General features: G+C 39.4%; 1 protein-coding gene across 9 annotated transcripts in view; it reads left to right on the top strand.

The window, feature by feature from the left end:
• Positions 1–21,170, top strand: part of igdcc4 (immunoglobulin superfamily, DCC subclass, member 4) — a 148,483-nt gene that overhangs the window by 100,173 nt on the left and 27,140 nt on the right. For all 9 annotated transcript variants that reach the window (XR_011955902.1, XR_011955903.1, XR_011955904.1 and 6 more), the window contains exons 12-16: positions 2,862–2,969; positions 3,240–3,414; positions 9,321–9,448; positions 18,308–18,478; positions 20,380–20,517. Coding sequence is in view for 3 of the 9 variants with exons in the window: in XM_072565131.1 (XP_072421232.1) it covers positions 2,862–2,969; positions 3,240–3,414; positions 9,321–9,448; positions 18,308–18,478; positions 20,380–20,517 (720 nt within the window). In the remaining 6 variants the exon portion in view is untranslated. The remainder of the gene's footprint in view (positions 1–2,861; positions 2,970–3,239; positions 3,415–9,320; positions 9,449–18,307; positions 18,479–20,379; positions 20,518–21,170) is intronic.

Below are 21,170 nucleotides of genomic sequence, written 5' to 3' on the forward strand. Positions count from 1 at the left end.
CCTTGTTAAAGAAGCAACCTTATCACAATGGTGAATCAGAATTATCATGGTATTTATTTCTCATGGTCTTTGTGTTCATGGAAGCACTAGTCAGCCTGGTTTTTGAAATGCAAAGACAACATGGACTTGTCCTGTTTCATTCATCATATTGGTGTGCTGGTTCTGTTTTATGACACGACAGAGAAGTTGGGCTGTAGACTCACTTTATAGTGGCAGCACAATGTGATGAAATCTTCTAAAATTTCATTGAGTTGCCAATCCTGCATGATTTAACACTTGGCTGTAATTGTACATGTGATGCATTATTTTATACTTTTAAACCATTGTGTATGATAAGTCAAATTTAATTTCTCAACTGGTTTAGAACAGTTTTGATAGTTTGCAAAATTCTTGATTACTTTTATCTGGGAAATTATATATCATAAATAGAATTAAAAGCAATATTTAAATTTGATATTTGAGTTTATTTCATTCCAAATAAAATGTAAAATCTTAAGCATTCTGCACTTATGAAACATTGGCATCCTACTCTGGATTGATGGTGTAAACATGCTCCTAAATTTAGTTTTATTTGAAACGAATTTCTTTTCTTCATTACAGTATTACAATTGAACTCGATGCACCACTCAGTGTAATAACTATAAATTGTATCATATGTTGCTAGCTTTTTCAACAATGCATGTTCCCCCTGCTTCAGTGCACTTAAATCGATCCTTATTGGCTCAGAGAGCACAAATGAAGGTTATATCAGTTGCTTTCATTAGACCACAATTTTGCACTTCTACTTCATAAAATTAGTTCAGCAATGAAATGCAAAATGCTTTTTTTTGTTATTACACAGCAAAAATTAGTGTAAAGGAAGTTTTCCCAGCCCACTTTTAATTTAATTTGAATCATTTGCAGTGTCACAGATGTGAGTTGTACATTGAAGTAGCTGTAAGTAAAATACAATTATTTGTGCAACATGATTGGATTAGAGATAATGGATTAAAAAACCAGTACAAGCTGATTGTTGATTTGGAATTTTAGAGACAGCATTTCTTTCTGTCTTTCTTTCTCCCCTCTTCAACCGCCCACCCAAAGGGAAAAAACAGGGCACGCAGAGCTAGAGAGAAGTTGCTCCTCAGGACTAATCTGCAACTCATTAAGCTTCGTGCACAGGCAGCTTGCCCCAAGGGAGGAAACATACTTTGGAACATCTACCTTGCCAGTAGTAACCTCAGTTAAGTCCTGAGAGTTGTTTGTAATGGGAGAGGAAGGGTGTTGATTGTAACTCCTGTGGATTCAACAAACAATCCTGAACTTTCTGGCTCTGTGGGAAAGTGATTTTGTGGAAGTGGGGGAGGGAATTTTTCTGGAAACATGGCATTTGTTGGTTGTCATAAAACTGATGAATGATTTTCAGCAAGATAGGCCCGATGTTTTGCCTACTGCTGACATGTCTAATTTGTGAAAGGGGCGGGGGAGGCCTTTCCTTAAATCAATAAGTTAGTCATTTATGATGTCATTGCCTGTTTTCACCTCTGTTTGAAGAATCTAAAGTGGCCTGCAAGCATTTAGCAGTAAGACTAATGCCTTTATATATCAGACATGTGCACTCCCATTCCAAACTTTGCATCCCATTCTACTATGAAATGCAGTTCTACTATCTTCTCCAGGTGCAGTTCATACCCCAGTAAATTGTTACTATAAATGTGTCATATATTTGCACTATGACATGATATTGGCAGCAATTTCTAAAGATGCATTGGAGCTTCAACTTTTTGCACTGTGATAATTACACACAGTGACATTTTAGGCAGTACTTCAAGAATATTCTTAAAATGGATCTTGTTATAATTAAGCATAAATGTCAAAATCTATTCCGAGTGTTAACTTTGTTGAAACAAAGCAATAGTAAGGAGAGCGCAGGGCTGAGTAAAATCTTCTATTTCCCCTCTTAACTTTCAGCTCCAGAACCTGAAATAAATATATGACCCACATACAGTATATAAGGTCAAATTTCGCCATAGGCTTGTCAAACATAATTTCCTTATTAAAGGACATAACAAGCAGAGCAGATTCAGGAGAACTAGTGAATGTAATATGTGTGGTTTTCTGAAGGCATTTGAAAACTGGGTTATTCAAAATTAGGATCCTTAACATTTCAGATAATATACTAGTGTTGAGTGACTAGTCAGTAGAAAACAGAAGGAATAAACCAAGCATTTTCTAGATGACAACGTGTAACTAGTAGAGTGTCATGCCAAAGGACAAATTCTTGGGCCTCAGTTTTTAATGATCTACACCAATAGCATAGATGACAGGGCCAGATATGACAGTAAGAAAAGGATACAAAGAGGCTGCCAAGAAACATGACCTAATGGATTAGTGGAGCATGTTCTATAGCCCTTATGACCTCTTCGTGCTCATCTGTAGTATATTTGTGGAACCCCTTATCCCTTTATCAGCCACCACTACTGCCTTTAGCAAGTGTTTAATGGCCTTTTCATTGCTGGTGCTGTGTACATTGAGGTGGTAGAGGACATGAGAGACTTCAAAGTGGAAGAATGGAATTGGCCCAAAACAAATGAATATATTTCCCTGATTCAGATACAAAACCATTCACTGTGTAACTAATGTTTAACTGTGAAGACCTTACATTTGACCCTAATATTGACTCCAATTGTCCTGTTACATTTCTGTATCTGTCTCATATATATGTACTAGTTTCCTTCAGTTGAAAGATAGCTGCATTAAAATGACTGGGAATGCCTATGTTCAGTTGTATTGATTACAGTAACATAAATTGTGTCAGTGGCAAAATCCTCTGGTTTATCTCTTCAGTAAACTTTACTGGATTTATCTGTTTCCTCATTTAGTTTCAGACCGACTTTATGAAATTAAGTTGATTGCATTCAACAAACAAGATGATGGATATGCAGCAATATGGAAAGGAAAAACTGAAAAAGCACCAGCTGTAACCTTAGGTGAGCACCTTTTATGAGAAGGTGTATGCTAACTGTTTCAAAGCAAAGGCAAAAGTGCCCTAACCATTATCCAAGAACATGTAGCTTTATCATTGTGCAAGAGCACTGTTATTTGGAATTTTCATTTCTCATGTACAACTTTGGAGTGAGTCATAAGTATTTTCTATAGTTCTGCAATCAGTTACATTTCTAACCCTTAAACAATCTATAACTAAATACTGAATCGGAATGTGAAGAAACAATATATGTGATTACATCTCTCTTTTTCAGCACTCCCAGTAGTGCTACCACCTCCAACACAGCTTCGTGCAGAATCCAACAGTTCTAGAGCAATTTGGTTACACTGGACCCGGCCACCGTTCACTACAGTCCAAATTGCAAATTATACTGTGCGTTGCAGTCCATCAGGGCTCAAGAATGCTTCTCTTGTGATGTACTTCACAAGGTGAGTTCAATTAACTATTTCCTAAGTTGGTTGGAATTGATTACAAATGAATAATTAGAGTTTAGTCAACATCCTAAATAATGCCTGAAATTCCTTTCTCACTTGATTTCCAAATTTAGATAAATAGCCTTGATAAGTTGAAATAGACTCTGGGATATTTGAATAGTCACACTTCAAGCTTCAAAGAATACGAATTCTTATCCGTTTAATTCTGTCCCACTGGCGGCATGCTTGTTACTGCTATCTTTTTGGTTACTCTCTGATTCAAATTCCTCTGGATAAAGCTTGCTGTTAGCCACTTTGACCCCATTTGTTTGGACCACTTGCTTCAAACTCATTCAGCTTCTTTGTCCGGAGTGGTCAATGGCTTATGAGCAGCTGCATTTACCTTCTCTTTCAGGGCATGAGACTCTGCTACAACACTTGTTTTGTGTATCAAGGCCTAATAGCGTTGAATTCGCAGTTTCAAATTTTCAATCTTATCAATCAACGTTTTGAATCTGCTTTATTTGCTAGTAACTTCATTCAGGGTCTCCTCACCTTCACGGTCCCTTTTGTTTCATTGTCCAAAATTGTAAGTTCTATTTAGTGAGTCTAAACATTTCTCTGCAAAGTTGCTTTAAGTGACGGGCTTGTGGGCATGTCTTCCTCAATCCTGAGAGCCACACATCGTTTCACATTCCAGTAATAATTTCTGCCATTGAGCTTGCTGAAAACTTTTCTCCTGCCAGTGCTGGTGTGAGTGGTTCCAGTTTTAAAATGGAATGATGATCCTGCTTTCTGGTTTGAATAAACTCCATTTTCTTCAAAGGCATGTGCTTATATCCTACTACTGCCACAGTGATATGTTGATACTGATTCTGTGTTTTAATAATCACCCTCTGTATTCATATCCTTCAAAAATTGATCAGTTCAATTCCACTAGCTGCTTGCAACAAAAAAAAACCTGGATTCACAACTGCAGATCAGTTCCTACTGGTTCTCTTATGTATTACACACTAGTTCAGATGCAGCTGTGAAAATATTCTCTGCTGAAATACTCAACAGTGGGAGATGGTGGCAGAGTAGCAATGTCACCGAACCCGTAATCCAGAGACCCAGGCTAATGCTTTAGGGACAGGAATTCAAATCCAACCATAGTAGTCAGTAGAATATGAATTTAATAAAACTGGAATTCAATGCAATTCACAGTAATGGTGACTCTGAAACTAATCAATTGTCGTAAAAACACGTGCTTTATTATGGTCCTTTAAGGTAGGAAATCTGTCATTCTTATTTGATCTGACTTATTTTTGAATCCAGACTGACTGACTATTAAATAAATGACTATTAACTGCCTACTAAATTGTTTAGGAAGAAGCTCAGTGCTAGAGCATCTGGGGTGACCAACAAATGTAGACCTTGTTGATGATACCCATATCCAATGAAAAAGAAACATAACTTTAGTTCCTAGTTCTAATATAGAACTGTACAAACAATATATAACAGACTTCGTGTTTCTCTCTCCTTTCAAATGTTGAATCATTAAAGGACTAGTCATATTTATATAATATAAAGCAATTCTTAACACCATCAATATAGTCTTGTTGAAGCTATTATTTGAGTTTGTGTGGTGAGAGGGATTGGAGGTGCAGACAGGAGTCTACTAACTTATACATTGGACAAGTCTGAGGTGCATCCATGAAGATTTGGCTAAGGATTAAAATTCTCAGGTGTTTGTTGTAGAAGCAGCAGACTCCTTTCAAGTAATGTGTCTGCTTTTAATAGAACTTAAAGTTGTGTATGAAAAAAAAATCCATTCTGTTAGACATTTAGTACAATTTTGGATGGTGTGTTGTGAGTTTCCTCCTGATTCCTGCTAAGGCATGGAATCTGTAAAATTAATTTTTGAGTGTTGAGCACTCCCACATGGCTGAAGAATGTGCCTTTGTATATGGTTGTTTGAGCATCTAGCTCATTTTCTTTATGAATTGCAGTTCTAATATTCTGGAAAAAATAAATGATGTCAGTACTCTTCAGCTGGTGTTGATATTGAGTCATTCACACCTACGTGATGGCTTACTCCCAAGCTGAGGAAAGAAATGACTGGCGCCAAAGGAAATACAGAAATATTCTTTGCATGCATCAGCAGCCATTTCAGTGTTCAGAGTATGGCCAGTGACATAGCTGGTCAGACAGAGCTTCAGGATTTGTTTATGTGTATGCTGCTGTTGTCACCACATTACATGTGCAGTGATATCAAGAGATGTACAGATGCCTCATCTTTATTCCATTGTAATTAGTTTTTGAAATTTACAATGAACTCCTGTGCTTCTAATCTACAGAGCTTCCAAGCCAGGAAATTCTGGATAGTAATCTTAAAATTGTTAGAACTGAGAAACTTAGGCCATCAAATTCACGAGTGGTTCATGCTGTCAGACTCAGAAAGGAATTGTAAAATTATCTCTACAGTTCAAGTGAAAAAACTGAGAAAAGCCAGTTAAGCAGAGATAAAGCTAAGTCTCTATAATGGATTGTTTTGGGAACAAGGTTAAACTTTGTTTTGATGGTTGTGTTAAGATCTTTCTAACTGTTCTCTATATGTAACTTTATTCATCTATTTTCTGTGGTCATCACGATAACCAAATTGCAAAATGACAAAAACACATGTTCTGTCAAACCAGATTCCAACTGGGGTCGGACTTGTCCAGTATTACCATCAGCTGAGATCACAACACTATGTGAAATAGGAAGTTAAATCTATGCTAATATGTGTGATACCATTGTCTTGTGATGAGAAATGGTTAACAGTAGATATCAAACTGGATTAGGATAGTCTGAGCACAATTGTCAAAGCAGAATCTCCTTTCTATGTCTAAAGCAAGAGTGTATTTGCCAGACTGAAATTATTTTGTGAAAGATGCACAATATATTTTTAAACAAAGAAAGTTTGTAATTCCTGTAGATATGATATAAAGCAAGCCGTATTAAAATTTTATGGCATCTGCAAAGAAAGAATACAGGCTTGGAAGTGTTAAATGTGTATTTTTTAAAATCATTTTTAATTCTGTTTTGTTAGTATGCATCAATGAAGTATTTTAACTCCCATATAGTAAGGAAATCTTCATTTAACTTTACCCCATTCTTTTGCTTTAATGTCAGTAATTATTGGGGCCTGAAATCTTGTTAAGTGAGTTTTGGGAAGATTTGTAGTTCAGGTTGAGACTTTGGATGTAAGTTTGTTCGCTGATGTTGGAATGTTCATTTTCAGATGTTTCATCACCATACTATATAACCTCATCAGTGAGCCTCCGGTGAAGCATTGGTGGTATGGCCTGCTTTTTATTTGAGTTCAGGTTTCCTTCGGTTTGTGATGTCATTTCCTGTGGTTATGTCATTTCCAGTTCATTTTCTCAGGGGGTGGTAATTGGGATCCAAGTGTTTGTTGATAGAATTCCAGTTGGAATGCCGTGCTTCCAGGAATTCTCATGAGTGTCTCTGTTTGGCTCGTCCTAGGATGGATGTGTTGTCTCAGTCGAAGTGGTGTCCTTTCTTATCTGTATATAAAGATGCTAGTGAGAGTGGGTCATGTCTTTTTGTGGCTAACCAACAGAACACCCATGGGATCTCCAATATCAGGGTTTTAGCAGAGGCAGTCGTGCAGAGACTCTAACAAACAGCTCTGCCCACCATCCAGCCCAAACTTTGAGTCCCCTACATGGATGACACTTTTGTCATCACTAAATGAAACAAATTAGAGGAAACCTTCACAACCATCAACAATACCCTTACTGGCATAAAATTCACTAAAAAGGAGGAAAACAACAAAAACCATCATTCCTAGATGTCAGAGTAGAGCAAACAGCCAATGGGGAACTTCAAACCAGTGTCTACAGGAAAACAACACATACAGACCAAATACTGAACTACAGAAGCAATCATCCCAGCATCCACAAACAAAGCTGCATAAGAACATTATTTCAACGAGCCACCACACACTGCAGCACAGACGAACTATGAAGAACAGGGGAAAATCATCTATACAGTGTATTCAAAAAGAATGGGTACCCATTGAACACAGTCCACTGATTTCCCAGCAACAAACTCAAACAAGCAGACAAAATGCATCCAGAAACCCGAGCTATTCTCCCTTACATCGAAGACATCGCAGAAATGACTGCCAGACTACTCAGACCTCTTGGTGTCATGGTAGCCCACAAACCCACCAGCACACTAAAACAGTAGCTAATGAGCTTAAAACACCCAATATCGACGACAAGCAAAACTAATGTCATTTACAAAATACCTTGCAAGAACTGTAACAAATACTACATTGAACAAACAGGCAGCAAACTAGCCACCACAATAAATGAACATCAACTAACCACTCTCACTAGTATCTTTACATGCAGATGAGGAAGGACACCACATCCATCCTAGGACAAGCCAAACTGAGACCTGCACAAGAATTCCGAGAAGCATGGCATTCCAACCAGAACTCTATGAACTAACACATTGACTTGGATCCCATTTACCATCCCCTGAGAAAAAGAACAGGAAATGACATCACCACAGGAAATGACATCACCAACTCAAGGAAACCTAAACATAAATAAAAAGTGGACCATACCACTAGTGCTTCACTGGAGGCTCACTGATGTTGCTTGCTATGGTGACGAAGCATCTGAAAACAAACCTTCCAGCTGAGTGAGCAAGCGTACATCCAGAATCATGTTAAGTGCCATGAAATTCATTTTATTGTACCTAACTGCATTTGTCATTTTGGCACAACCTTTCCCACTCTGACTTGAGACCTTTCTCTGTGCTGCACTGTTACTCACTGTCTGCATCAGGGCACCTTGACCTTTCATGGCCCAGACTGACTGCCCTCAGCCATGCTGCATTCTCCCTAATGACTTTGACACCCTGCAGAGTCCACCTGAATATGGCACAACCACCCCTCTCAGCTGACCACAGGACCCCAGCCATTCAGAACCTGTTGGCCTAAAGACACTGATCAATACCAAGCTCAGCACCCCTGTGCTGCTGTACCAGCCACAAATCGTAATCTGAGCTTAGCCATGTCTAACACCTGCTGGTCATGAGGTGGAAGGTCAAAGTGCCACAGCTAGCCAAGAGGAATAGCCCACTGAGTGATAGCCTGAGTTAATTGCAGAGGTATTGACAGCTTGAAAATGGGGGGAAGCCATGACACCGTCCCGCTCTTTCTCTTCTCTTCCCCCCCACTCCCCCCCCAAAAAAAAATTTCCATTATGCAGCAAACACAGTACAACCAGAAGTGAAAGTCCTAGCAGGTGATTCTGGGCCCAGTGAATAAAGAGCCCTCTCCCCCAGTACAGACCCTGAGCAGCAATGACCATGGAACCACACTTGAAGGATTCCATTCAGGAGTAACTGTAAGTAGCACTTTTGTATAAAAGTGTTTTGTAGTTGATGGAACTGCATTTTGAAGTGCCGACATTAGAATGTAGGTAATTCATTGGGCAGTTTTGCACACACTACTGTGGTGATGACTAAATAATTTGTTTTGGGAAGTTGATTAAGGGATTAATATTGGCTAGATTACTGGGCATAACTCCCCTACTGTTCTTCAAAATATGGCCTTTTGTGTTTACCTGAAAGGTAGAAGAGTTCTATCTACTTGACTTCTATCTACTTGTCTGAAAGAAAGTACCTCCAATAGCATGTCACACTCTCATTATTGCAGTGGAGCTGTCAGCTCAATTTTTTGCTCAAGTATTGGAATGGAACTTGAACTCCCAGCCTTCTGACTTAATTTGGGAGAGTGATACCAATTGAACTAAAGTGTAAAAGGTGTAATAATAAAAACACTTTACATTGTGTGTCTATCAATACTTGCATGTTAAAATTCCTTTCCAGCATTCAATCTTTTTGGCTATTTCTAGCTCTGAAGAAGAGATTTTTATCACTAGCCTGAAGCCCTTTACCAGATACGAATTTGCAGTCCAGTCCAATGGAATTGATGTTGATGGGCCTTTCAGTGGCATTATAGAGGGGTTGACCTTGTCTGACAGTGAGTACAATGTTTTTACATTATTAATTATATGTTTTATAATTACAAATAATGCTCCTGAGTTTATATTGGTAATTCCTAAGACAGGCTTCAATGTTGGGTTAATTAGGCAATGGCCCACAGTTTGAGAAGTGTTTAAGGATTTAAAGCTTCCCTGCAGCTGTTCACTGTCAGCTGGTAGCAACCCCCAGTTTGAGAAGCCCTCATGTAAGATAAGTTGCACACTCACTGATTTCAATCTGTGGAGAGTTTGAGGCCAGTTTTCATCTTCAGGTTTAGTTCAGACCTAAAAGGTTAAGAGCTGGTGCAAACCCCATCCAATAGCATTCAGTTTTCTGATATAAACGGATTTGCAGAAAAAATTAGTTTAAAGGCATGGGGCAATTTAGGTAGGTTCTCAGATGGGGTGATTCACAAAACTTTTCAGAAAGAGCTTTAAACGGCATCTCAACCCATTAATCTTGCCCAAGATTGAAAGGATGTATTTTTAAAAATACAAGAAAAAGTGAAGAGAAAGGAAATCTTAGTCTTAAGTGATTTGGAGATGCCGGTGTTGGACTGGGCTGTACAAAGTTAAAAACACGCAACACCAGGTTATAGTCCAACAGATTTAATTGGAAGCACTAGCTTTCGGAGCACTGTTCCTTCAGGTGGTTATCAATTGTTGGACTATAACCTGGTGTTGTGTGTGTTTAACTTTAGACATAAGTGACAGTGTATGGAAAAATCATGGAGCAGCTAGAACTCAAACTTCTTTTCTCTTTGAAGTTGAATTGGTTATGTGAAGTACTAGAAAGAGTGGTTGCCCTCAGCAATTCTGCCATATCATTATCTGCATTATAGCATGCCTGCAAGTGAATACAGCTAATTTTCAGACAACTGCTGAAGACTGTTGCTGAGCTAGGCTATGATAAAGAAGGTCATGACAATCATTTTGCTATGTTCCTGCTGGGCTTTTTTGTCTAGAGAACTGAATCAGAGTTTCAAAAATGTTGTCATGTTGAAGAATGTAGCCAATCAGGCAATATTGATTTGTGGTCATTTTGCCAATTTATTTTTGTGTAGTGTCATGTAGGATGTGACCTGCTGTGATTGGAGTGCTTCTGAAAAATCTTTCAGCGTAAGTTAGCTAGACAGTCACATCTCACAATTATATCACTGAATATTGTCTGATTGACAGGCGTGAAGCGAAGGCTCCACCAGCATGGTCTCTGCCAAAGTGAGATAATGACACCTGCGTTTGAGTGCTGCAGGAAGATATAGTCCCCTATGTCATTAACTCTTGCTCAACATCCCTCTGTAGGTTGGCATCCTCCTAAAAGTCAGCTCAGAAGTGATCCACTGTGACTCTGATCAGTAAATATTGTACACAAGTCTGAAAAAGAAAGCTGAAAATATGACCATAACCATAAGGTGTAGGAGCAGAATTGGACAATTCATCCAGAGTCTGCTGTGCCATTCAGTGAGATCATGGCTGATCTGATAGTCCTCAACTCTACTTTCCTGCCTTTTCATTGAATCAGTGAAATGTTCACACCATCCCCATATATTGGTGCTGTTCTTATTTAACTTAAAATAAAAAATAACTTCGAGAGTGCAACATTTCCTCCTCTGCCGCTACAGTCCTGCTCCAGGCTCCACCAACTGCCAGAGTGCCGGTCCCCACTTGAAAGGCTGGCCAACTCTGTAGCAATGCTGCCTCTGAAGACACCGCTGCTCCAGACCCCTTTGAAGCTGCCTTCCTTTTTATTTGGTATTTCTTCAACAAAAAATGCTTCACCATTCTCTCCAAGTTTCATCTGCAGTTACACAGGTTCTCCATTGATTTCTATGTCCACCACTTTTTATCTGGAACAGAGCACACTGAGCTTTCCCATGAAATGGAGACTTCCATCAGGCTGTTGTACAGTAATGATATTAATGCAGCCTGACAGAGTTGCGGGATTCAATCCCTGTAAAGTTCTTTCACTGTGACAAACACATGCCAGGCTAATTGCCCAACTTATAACCCTTTCCTAAACCCATGATTCCCTTGTTGATTAAAAATCAGTACCTCAGACTTGAAATGCCTGACGACCCAGCCTTGACGGCCCTCTACCATAAAGAAGTCCACAGATTCACAGCTTTATGAGACATAAAATTCCTCTTCATCTCTGTCTGAAATGCACAACCCCCTTATTCTAAGATTATGCCCTCTGGTTCAAGATTCTGCCACAAGAGGAAACAACTTTTCTGTACCTACCCTGTCAAGTCCCCTAAGAATCTTCAGAGTTTCAATAAGGCTACCTCAAATTCTTTTATATTTCAATGAATACAGCCCAATTTATGCAATCTCTCCTCATAAGGCAGCCCTCTGTACCTGGTACCAGCTTAGTGAACCCCCTCCAATGCCATTATATCTTTCATAGAGTCATAGAGATGTACAGCATGGAAGCAGACCCTTTGATCCAACTTGTCCATGCCAACCAGATATCCCAACCTAATCTAGTCCCATTTGCCAGCACTTGGCCCATATTCCTCCAAACCCTTCCTATTCATATACCCATCCAGATGCCTTTTAAATGTTGCAATATTACCAGCCTCCACCACTTGCTCTGGCAGCTCATTCTATACGTACACCACCCTCTGTGTGAAAAAGTTGCCCCTGGGGTCCCTTTTATGTCTTTCCCATTCACCCTAACGCTATCTCCTCTAGTTCTGGACTCCACCAGCCTGTTCACCCTCTCCCAATAGCTCAATTCCTTCAACCCTGGCAACATCCTTGTATATCTTTTCTGAACCCTTTCAAGTTTCACAACATCCTTCGGATAGGAAGGAGACCAGAATTGCACACAATATTCCAGAAGTGGCCTAACCAAAGTCCTATACAGCCGCAACATGACTTCCCAATTCCTGTAGGAGAAAGTGAAGACTGCAGATGCTGGAGTTCAGAGCTGAAAATGTGTTGCTGGAAAAGTGCAGCAGGTCAGGCAGCACTCAAGGAACAGGAGAATCGATGTTTCGGGCGTGAGCCCTTATTCCCAATTCCTGTACTCAATACTCTGACCAGTAAAGGAAAGCATACCAAATGCCCCCTTCACTATCCTATCTACCTGCGACTCTACTTTCAAGGAGCTATGAACCTGCACTGCAAGGTCTCTTTGTTCAGTAATACTTCCTCGGACCTTATCATTAGTGTTTAAGTCCTGCTAAGATTTGCTTCCTCAAAATGCAGTACTTTGCATTTATCAGAATTAAACGCCAACTGCCACTCCTCAGCCCATTGGCCCATCTAATCAAGATCCCATTGTAATCGGAGTTAACCTTTGCTGTCCTCAACATTTCCAATTTTGGTGTTATCTGAAAACTTACTAACTATACCTCCTATGTTCATATCCAAATCGTTTTTATAAATGACCAAAAACAGTGGACCCAGCACCAATCCTTGTGGCACTCCACTGGTCACAGGCCTCCAGTCTGAAAACCAAACCTCCACTACCATTCTCTTCTACCTTTGAGCCAGTTCTGTATCCAAATGGCTAGTTCTCCCTGTATTCCGTGAGATCTAACTTTGCAAACCAATCTCCCATGGGGCACCTTGTCGAACGCCTTACTGAAGTCCACATAGATCACGTTCACCGCTTTGCCCTCATCGATCCTCTTTGCTCATTCTTCAAAAAGCTCAATCGTGAATCATGGTTTCCCACGCACAAAACCATGTTGTCTATCCCTAATCGGTCCTTGCCTTTCCAAATACGTGTAAATCCTGTCCCTTAGGGTTCCCTCCAATAACTTGCCGCCACTGACATCAGGCTTACTGATCTGTAGTTCCCTGGCTTGTCCTTATCACCTTTCTTAAATAATGGTACTGCATTAGCCAACCTCCAATCTTCTGGCACCTCACCTGTAACTATCAGTGATATAAATATCTCAGCAAGAGGCCCAGCAATCACTTCCCTAGCTTCCCACTGATCAGGTCCTGGGGATTTATCCATATTCCTCCTCTGTAGTATGGATATTTTTCAAGATGTCACCATCTATTTCCCCACATTCTATGTCTTCCATGTCCTTCTCCATAGTAAACACTGATGCAAAATACTCATTTCATATCTCCTCCTTGTCCTGTGGCTTCACAAAAAGGCTGCCTTGCTGATCTTTGAGGGACCCTATTCACTCCCTAGTTACCTTTTTGTCGTTAATGTATTTGTAAAAACCCTTTGGATTCTCCTTAAACCTACTTGCCAAAGCTATCTCGTGTCCCCTTTTGGCCCTCTTTATTTCACTCTTAAGTATACTCCCACTGCCTTCATACTCTTCTAAGGATTCACTCAATCTATCCTGTCTATACCTGACATATGCTTCCTTCTTTTTCTTAACCAAACCCTTGATTTAGAGTCCTAGAGATGTACAGCATGGAAGCAGACCCTTCGATCCAACCCGTCCATGCCTACCAGATATCCCAACCCAATCTAGTCCCACCTGCCAGCACCCTGCCCATATCCCTCCAAACCCTTCCTATTCATATACCCATCCGAATGCCTCTTAAATGTTGCAGTTGTACCAGGCTCTACCACATCCTCTGGCAGCTCATTCCATACCTGTACCACCCTCCCTGCACATACCAGCCTTTTGTTTCACCCCAACAGGAGTATACTATCTCTGGACCCTCATTATCTCACTTCTGGAGGCTTCTCATTTTCCAGCTGTCCCTTTACCTGCAAACGTCGGCACCCAGTCAGCTTTTGAAAGTTCTTGCCTAATACTGTCAAAATTGAACTTCTTCCGGTTTAGAACTTCACCTGTTAGATCTGGTCTATCATTTTCCATCGCTGTTTTAAAACTAATAGAATTATGGTCAGTGGCCCCAAAGTGCGCCCTCACTGACACTTCAGTCACCTGCCCTGCCTTATTTCCCAAGAGCAGGTCAAGTTTTGCACCTTCTCTAGTAGGTACATCCATATCCTGACTCAGAAAATTTTCTTGTACACTGTTAACAAATTCCTCTCCATCTAAACTCTTAACACTGTGGAAGTCCCAGTCTATGTTTGGAAAATCCCTGACCATAACCACCCTATTATTCTTACAGATAACTGAAATCTCCTTCCAAATTTCTCAATTTCCTGCTGACTATTAGGGGGTCTATAATACAATCCTAATAAGGTGATCATCCCTTTCTTATTTCTCAGTTCCACCCAAATAACTTCCCTGGATGTATTTCTGAGAATATCCTCCCTCAGTACTGCTGTAATGCTATCCCTTATCAAAAACGCCAATCCCCCTCCTCTCTTGCCTTGCTTTCTGTCCTTCCTATAGCATTTGTATCTGGAACGTTAAGCTGCCAGTCTTGTCCATCCCTGAGCCATGTTTCTGTAATTGCTATGATATCCCAGTCCCATGTTCCTAACCATGCCTTGAGTTCATCTGCCTTCCCTGTTAGGCCTCTTGCATTGAAATAAGTGCAGTTTAATTTACTTTATCAGTCCTACCTTGTTCTCTGCTTTGTCCCTGCCTGCCTTAACTGTTTGACTTGCTTTCTTCTCAACTGTACCAGTCTCAGACTGATCTCTTTCTTCAGTATCACCCTGGGTCCCAACCCCCCTCCTTATTATTTTAAATCCTCCTGAGCAGCTATAGGAAATCTCCCTGTCAGTCTCTTAGTCCCCTTCCAATTCAAGTGCAATCCATCCTAATTGTACATGTCACATCTACTCCAGAAGAGATTCAAAAATCTGTTTCTTTCTCCCATACACCAGCTCTTCAACCACACATTCATCTGCTCTATTCTCCTATTCCTACCCTCACTGGCTCATAGCACCAGGAACAATCCAGATATTACTACCCTCAATGACCTCCTTTTTAAATTTCTGCCTAACTTTCTATATTCTCTCTTTAGAATCTCATCCTTTTCCCTTCCTATGTCGTTGATACCAATGTGTACAATGACCTCCTGCTGGTCCCTCTCCCCTTTGAGAATATTCTGCACCCTCTCTGAGACATCCTTGATCCTGGCATCAGGGAGGCAACACACCATTTTGATTTTTCGTGCTGGTAGGAGAAATATCTGTCTGTACCCCTGACTGGAGAGTCTCATAACACAATTGGTCTTTTGGAACCTGATGTACCCCTCATTACAATAGAGGCAGCCTTGAGACCAGGAACTTCGTTGTTCGTGCTACATTCCCCTGAAAGTCCACCACCTCCCCCTACATTTTCCAAAACAGCATACTTGTTTGAAATGGGGATAGCCACAGAATGCTCCTGTACTAACCACCTACCTCTCCTATCTTCCTTGAAGTTAACCCGTCTACCTGACTGTATCTGCAGCTTTTTTCCCTTTTAACTGCCATCCATCACGTCGCCTATCTCTTGTAAATTCCTCATTGCCTCTAATTGTTGCTCCAACTGATCCATTCGATCTGTCAGGATTCACAACCATCAACATTTATCGCAGGTATAATCCTCGCTAACGTTTTAACTCTCCTGAAACTCCCACATCTGACAAGAAGAGCATATCACTCCACTAAAAGCAATTTGTTCCTTCCAATCTACAGATAGCGGGTCCAAAACTGTTCAGTTTTCCAGCTGTGGTGTGATTAATGCCTTGTGTAGTTTTAGCAATATTTCACTACTCTTGTACTATACTCCATTCCCTTTGAAGTAAAGGCCAACACCTCATTTGCTTTCCCTATTACCTGCTGCACATGATGCTAGTTTTTTTTTTGTGATTCATAAATAAAGACTCATAAAAGGATTCATAAATAAACAAGTCCCTCTGTTCCATAGCCTTCTGAGAGCTTTCTAAATTAAAATAATATTCAGTTCCTGTATTCTACCTGCAAAAGTGCATAACAACACATTCCCCCACATCATGTTGCATCTGCCAAGTTTTTGCCCATTAGCTTATATACCCTTCTGCAACCTCTTTGTTTCATCTTCATGACTTGCCCTCCTGCCTATTGTTATGTTATTTGCAAATTTGATGGTAGTATATAGACTTTCCTCATCCAAGTCATTAGTATGTGTTATTTATAATTGTGGTCCTGTGGCACACTGCTAGTTACACATTATTATCCTGAAAAGGCCCCCCCCCCCCCAGCCCAATTCCAACTCTACCTTTTCTTAATTAGCCTCTAATCATGGTATCATGTTGCCACCAAAACTCTGGCCTCTTATCTTAGTAAGTAGCCTAATGTGCGGTATATCTGTCATTAAATTGGCCAGAAAACCTTTGTAATATGTGCCTTTTAAATCCTTCAGAGGTGTACCACAGAAATCCTGACATCAGGTATTTATATGGATGTTTATTGCATTTGGCATTTGGCATGAGGACTGGCCAGTGAATGGAAGAGAGGCACCACATCTTTTTTAATGTTGAATTTAAACTCTGGACAGCTTTGCTGAAAACTTGATTTGGGCTGAAATCAAGTAGGACTTATTTTCCATTTCAAGTCACAGTTTATAATATATCATAATTACCTGTATTCTGGTCCACACTGGTTTAAATTAGTTGCATGCATTTCACTTTTTTGCACATGACTTTGTAGTTTTTACTGCTGGTTATTGACTGGCTGGGATTTTAAATGGCATTTTAGATGGTCAGAACATTATGTTTCCAAGTTTACATGAGCATATCTCTAATAACAGATTTGTGCTAAATCCAGACTTTGTATTTCTATTTATTCATGGGATATGAGCATCATTGTATGTGCCTGCATTTATTGCTCATCCCTAATTGTTGTGGAGAAAATTAGATGCTACAGTGTTTGGGAAGTGGGAATACCTGCAGTGCTATTAGGAAGGGAATGCCCAGGACTTTGACCAACAACAGTGAAGGAATGGCAATATAGTTCGAGGTCAGGATGTTTCGCAGCTTGAGGGGGATATCTTGTATCTGCTGGCATTAGTGTTAAGCTTAGGATATCTGCTGCCACTGTCCTTCTAATTGATAGAAGTCGTGGGTTTGGAAAGTGCTGCTGGAGAAGCACCTTCAAAGCTCCCATAAAATCTTAGATGCAGATAATGAAGGAGAAAAGCATTGAATAGTGTTTCAATAAAATCTTGCATTTTTTTCTCAGTCAAAGTATTGTGTGGATTTCTGCTCATTTTTTAGGAGAAATACGCTTGTGCCTTGCATTTTTCAATAATATTCAATATATTTGCAACATAACAAGATACATCTTCCAGTTGACTGAATCCCAAGGAAAGTTTTAAATCAGAGTAACTCAATTGAAGGTTTATTTTTAATAATACGTTTATTGAATCTAAGCAAAGTTTCCTATAATAAGTAATCACAAATCTTGTGTCATCTAAAGGGTGTTTTCACCAGAAAACAACTTGACACCTGTTTGAAGTCAGAAACATTGAATATATCTGTACTTATTTATGTCCTGCTGGTAGATTTCACATGAGGTCTCTAGCTGGCTCCTTTTTGACTTGAAGATAAGAAATTTAAAATTTCAAAGCACGTTCTTTTCAAAAAGGATTTTTGTTTTACACTCCATGTCATCACTTCAGGCCCGTTACAGTCTCTGTTCTGATAGTTATTATTCTGGTAAGGTAACCTACCTCTAAACTGTGTGCTTTTTCACAGCTGGCTGCGGGAAATAACAAGGTAAATCAGGGTAACTTAGTGGTATCAATTAAACGGGCTCAGCTCAAATGAAAATACTTATTCTGTTTCTCTAACTTCTGGAAGCATGTGTTGACACTATCTTTTAATATTAAAATGGATGTACTACCAAACTGCTTTTCATTCACTTTGTCTTGACTAATAATCAGATAATGAGCAGAGTCAAGACAATTAATGTGAATTCTTAAACTTTTCTTTCAGTAACATATCTAAGTGCGTATTAGTTTCTTAACAGTTCTTCTTCTTTTCAGAACCTTCAACTCCTCCATCAGACATGAAGTTGAATCCACTTAATGCCTATTCAGTCAGAGTTCGATGGCTGCCTCCAACTGAACCAAATGGCATTATAGTTGAATACGTTATTTTGTATAATGCAAACTACACGCAACCTGATGACTTGTGGAATTCACTATCCAAGGAAGGTGATTATTGGGAAAGGTTGTCAAAAATGATTTTAAATTGAAAAAAACAGTTTTTTTATCTCCAGTAAATGCTAATGTTTTATTATCTGAATGTGCCACACAAGATAAATGCCATAGCGTTGAGACCTAGGAGTGGTTATAAAATTTGATCTAGTTATTATAATGCAATTGCAAGGTGAAGAACCTATAAAAATATTGAGATCATAGTTGATTAAACATACCTAGCTCATTTGATACCAATTACAATTCAATCAATTTTGTGTTTAAAGTTAACTAATTTACATACACATTTCTCTATGTTGGACTATGTCTCAAATCATTCAAATCTGATCAAGTCAAAGCTAATTGAAAATAATTTAAATATTTACCTTTAAATATATACATATTGAATATATCACTGTAGACGTACCAGATCAAAGAACTGCACTTTCATTAGACAGAGACAACTGGCTTAACCTGAAGGTCACCCTGCCTCAGGTTAGGGGAGAGGTTATCTTGTATCTTTGTGGTTGCAGGTAGAGAACGTTGTGTTAACTGATGACCAAATCACTCCTGATATCAAGGCTAAACTATTTGAGAGCTTCTTTTCTTTAGAGAAGGATGCGCAATGATGTAATATCATTTATCTCTTCAAGACATCCTCAAAAAAAAATGACAGCTAATGAATTAGTTTTGGAGTGTAGCCAAATGTGACTGTCAAATTAGAGATAGCAAACCAGGTAAGAAAAAAAACAAATAATCTGCATTCCTCGTGTTATCTGAGGGATGAATGTAAATCAGGACAGTGATAAAACTCTTTAAACTCTGCTTCAAATTATGTAGGAGTGATATTGCCATAGTCCCAGAGGACCATTGAGCTGCTGTCTCATTAGAGAAAGAGGATGACTAGTGGTCACTTTAGCCTGAGGGTCACCATGCTTCAGGTGAGGGGCAAAACTGAGGAGGTGGATCTTCATGGTGATCTCTACCAACGTAAGAATTGAACCTGTGTCATTCTGTATTGCAAACCAGCTGATAGTCAACTTAACCCTGGGTGCCTAGGAATGAGTTTGAAGAGTAACTTTCAGTAACATAGTGATAAATCTCTTTACAAAGCTATGGGTAAATGGGAGAAAATGAGGGCTGCAGATGCTGGAGGTCAGAGTCAAAAAGTGTGCTACTATAAAAGCACGGCAGGTCAGGCAGTATCTGAGGAGCAGTGAAATCAATGTTTTTGGCATAAGCCCTTCATCTGAAATGTCGATTCTCTTGCTGCTCGGATGCTGCCTGACCTGCTATGCTTTTCCAGCACCACTGGACTGTGGGTAAATTGTAGTCCACTCTTAATCAATGTAAAATTGTGGTCATTGTCTGTTATTTCTTGTTTCTGTAGTAACTCAAACATTAGATTAAATCTTGTAATCTCAAGTCAACTTTTATTAATTTGAGTCTCCTGTCAATGAATTTGGGACATGACCATTTGGTTGTCCAGCTTACGATATGTTCATTCATTAGGTTAGTAATGGTGTAAAGCTAAAACACTCTGGACTGTAGCAAGACGCACATTTTCAAAGTCCAATCTGCATTATCCTGTTATCAGGTTGGACTCTGCTTTTCACCAAAACTGAGTGAAATGCAGTCTTACATGGTGTAATTGTAGTCCAAGACTTTGCAACATAGAGGCTAATTGATCTTTTTGGGGAAAAAAAAGAGTTGCATCAATGGAAGGGATTATGAACTTACAAGTTCAAATTAAGACCATGTGATGAAGAATGATCAACTTTATAGATCTCTATCAATAGCAAGTGTTGGCTCAGTGAAGTAGTGCCATGTCTTAGGAATGTCTCAAGGTAACATTTGGGTTAGGCTGATGATAACTATTATGTTGTACATGTCTTCATTCGTCATTTTGTTATGTTTAGGACACATATTCAGTACTGATGTGCAGGGACTAGAGAGTGACACTCGCTACTTCTTCAAGATGGGTGCAAAGACAGTTGTCGGAACAGGACCATACTCTACAGCAAAAGATGTGCAAACTCTGTCTAAAGGAATATTAGGTACGTTTTGACAGTACTTTAGTTTTGGATAATTTAGATATCGGAACACACAAGTAGGTTTCTCAGCACCTCGAACCTACTCCAGTATTTTGGATCATGGCTAAATCATCTACGTCAGTACCATTTTCCCTTGTTATTCTCATATTCTTTAATGTCATTTGTATTTAGAAATCTATTCATCTTTGTCTTGAGCATTCACAATGATTAGATATGTGTTGCAAAACACAAGTAGAGTAGTGAATAGTAGTAATAAGCCAAAGAAAATTCAAATTAGATAAATTCCAGTCGTAAGTGTAGTGTATTAAAACACTGCCAAGCCACAACTGCCTGCAATATCAAGCATTGTCTGCTTTTAAGTCAAGGAAAAAGTCTGTCATGTTGGCTGTTTAAGGTGCTGTGCAGCTTCTGTGTCAGGATCAAGTGTGCAATAAAGTTCAATCCCCAAGCACAGTTCATAAATTACTTTTTTGTAATGCATCAACCAGATTTCTGTTATTGACATGATCAAACCCGATGTTTTGTGAAGGCATGCTTCAACGCTTTTGTTTTTCTTACGAAAATCCTCTGCCTTGTTCTCCCACAAGATATGACTCCTTGCTGGGCACAATATGTGAACATCTATCACATCTCAGTTTGGTGAGCAAGTATTCAGT

This window comes from Chiloscyllium punctatum, chromosome 48 (assembly GCF_047496795.1).
Source record: "Chiloscyllium punctatum isolate Juve2018m chromosome 48, sChiPun1.3, whole genome shotgun sequence".
In the NCBI taxonomy this organism is placed as follows: Eukaryota; Metazoa; Chordata; class Chondrichthyes; order Orectolobiformes; family Hemiscylliidae; genus Chiloscyllium; species Chiloscyllium punctatum.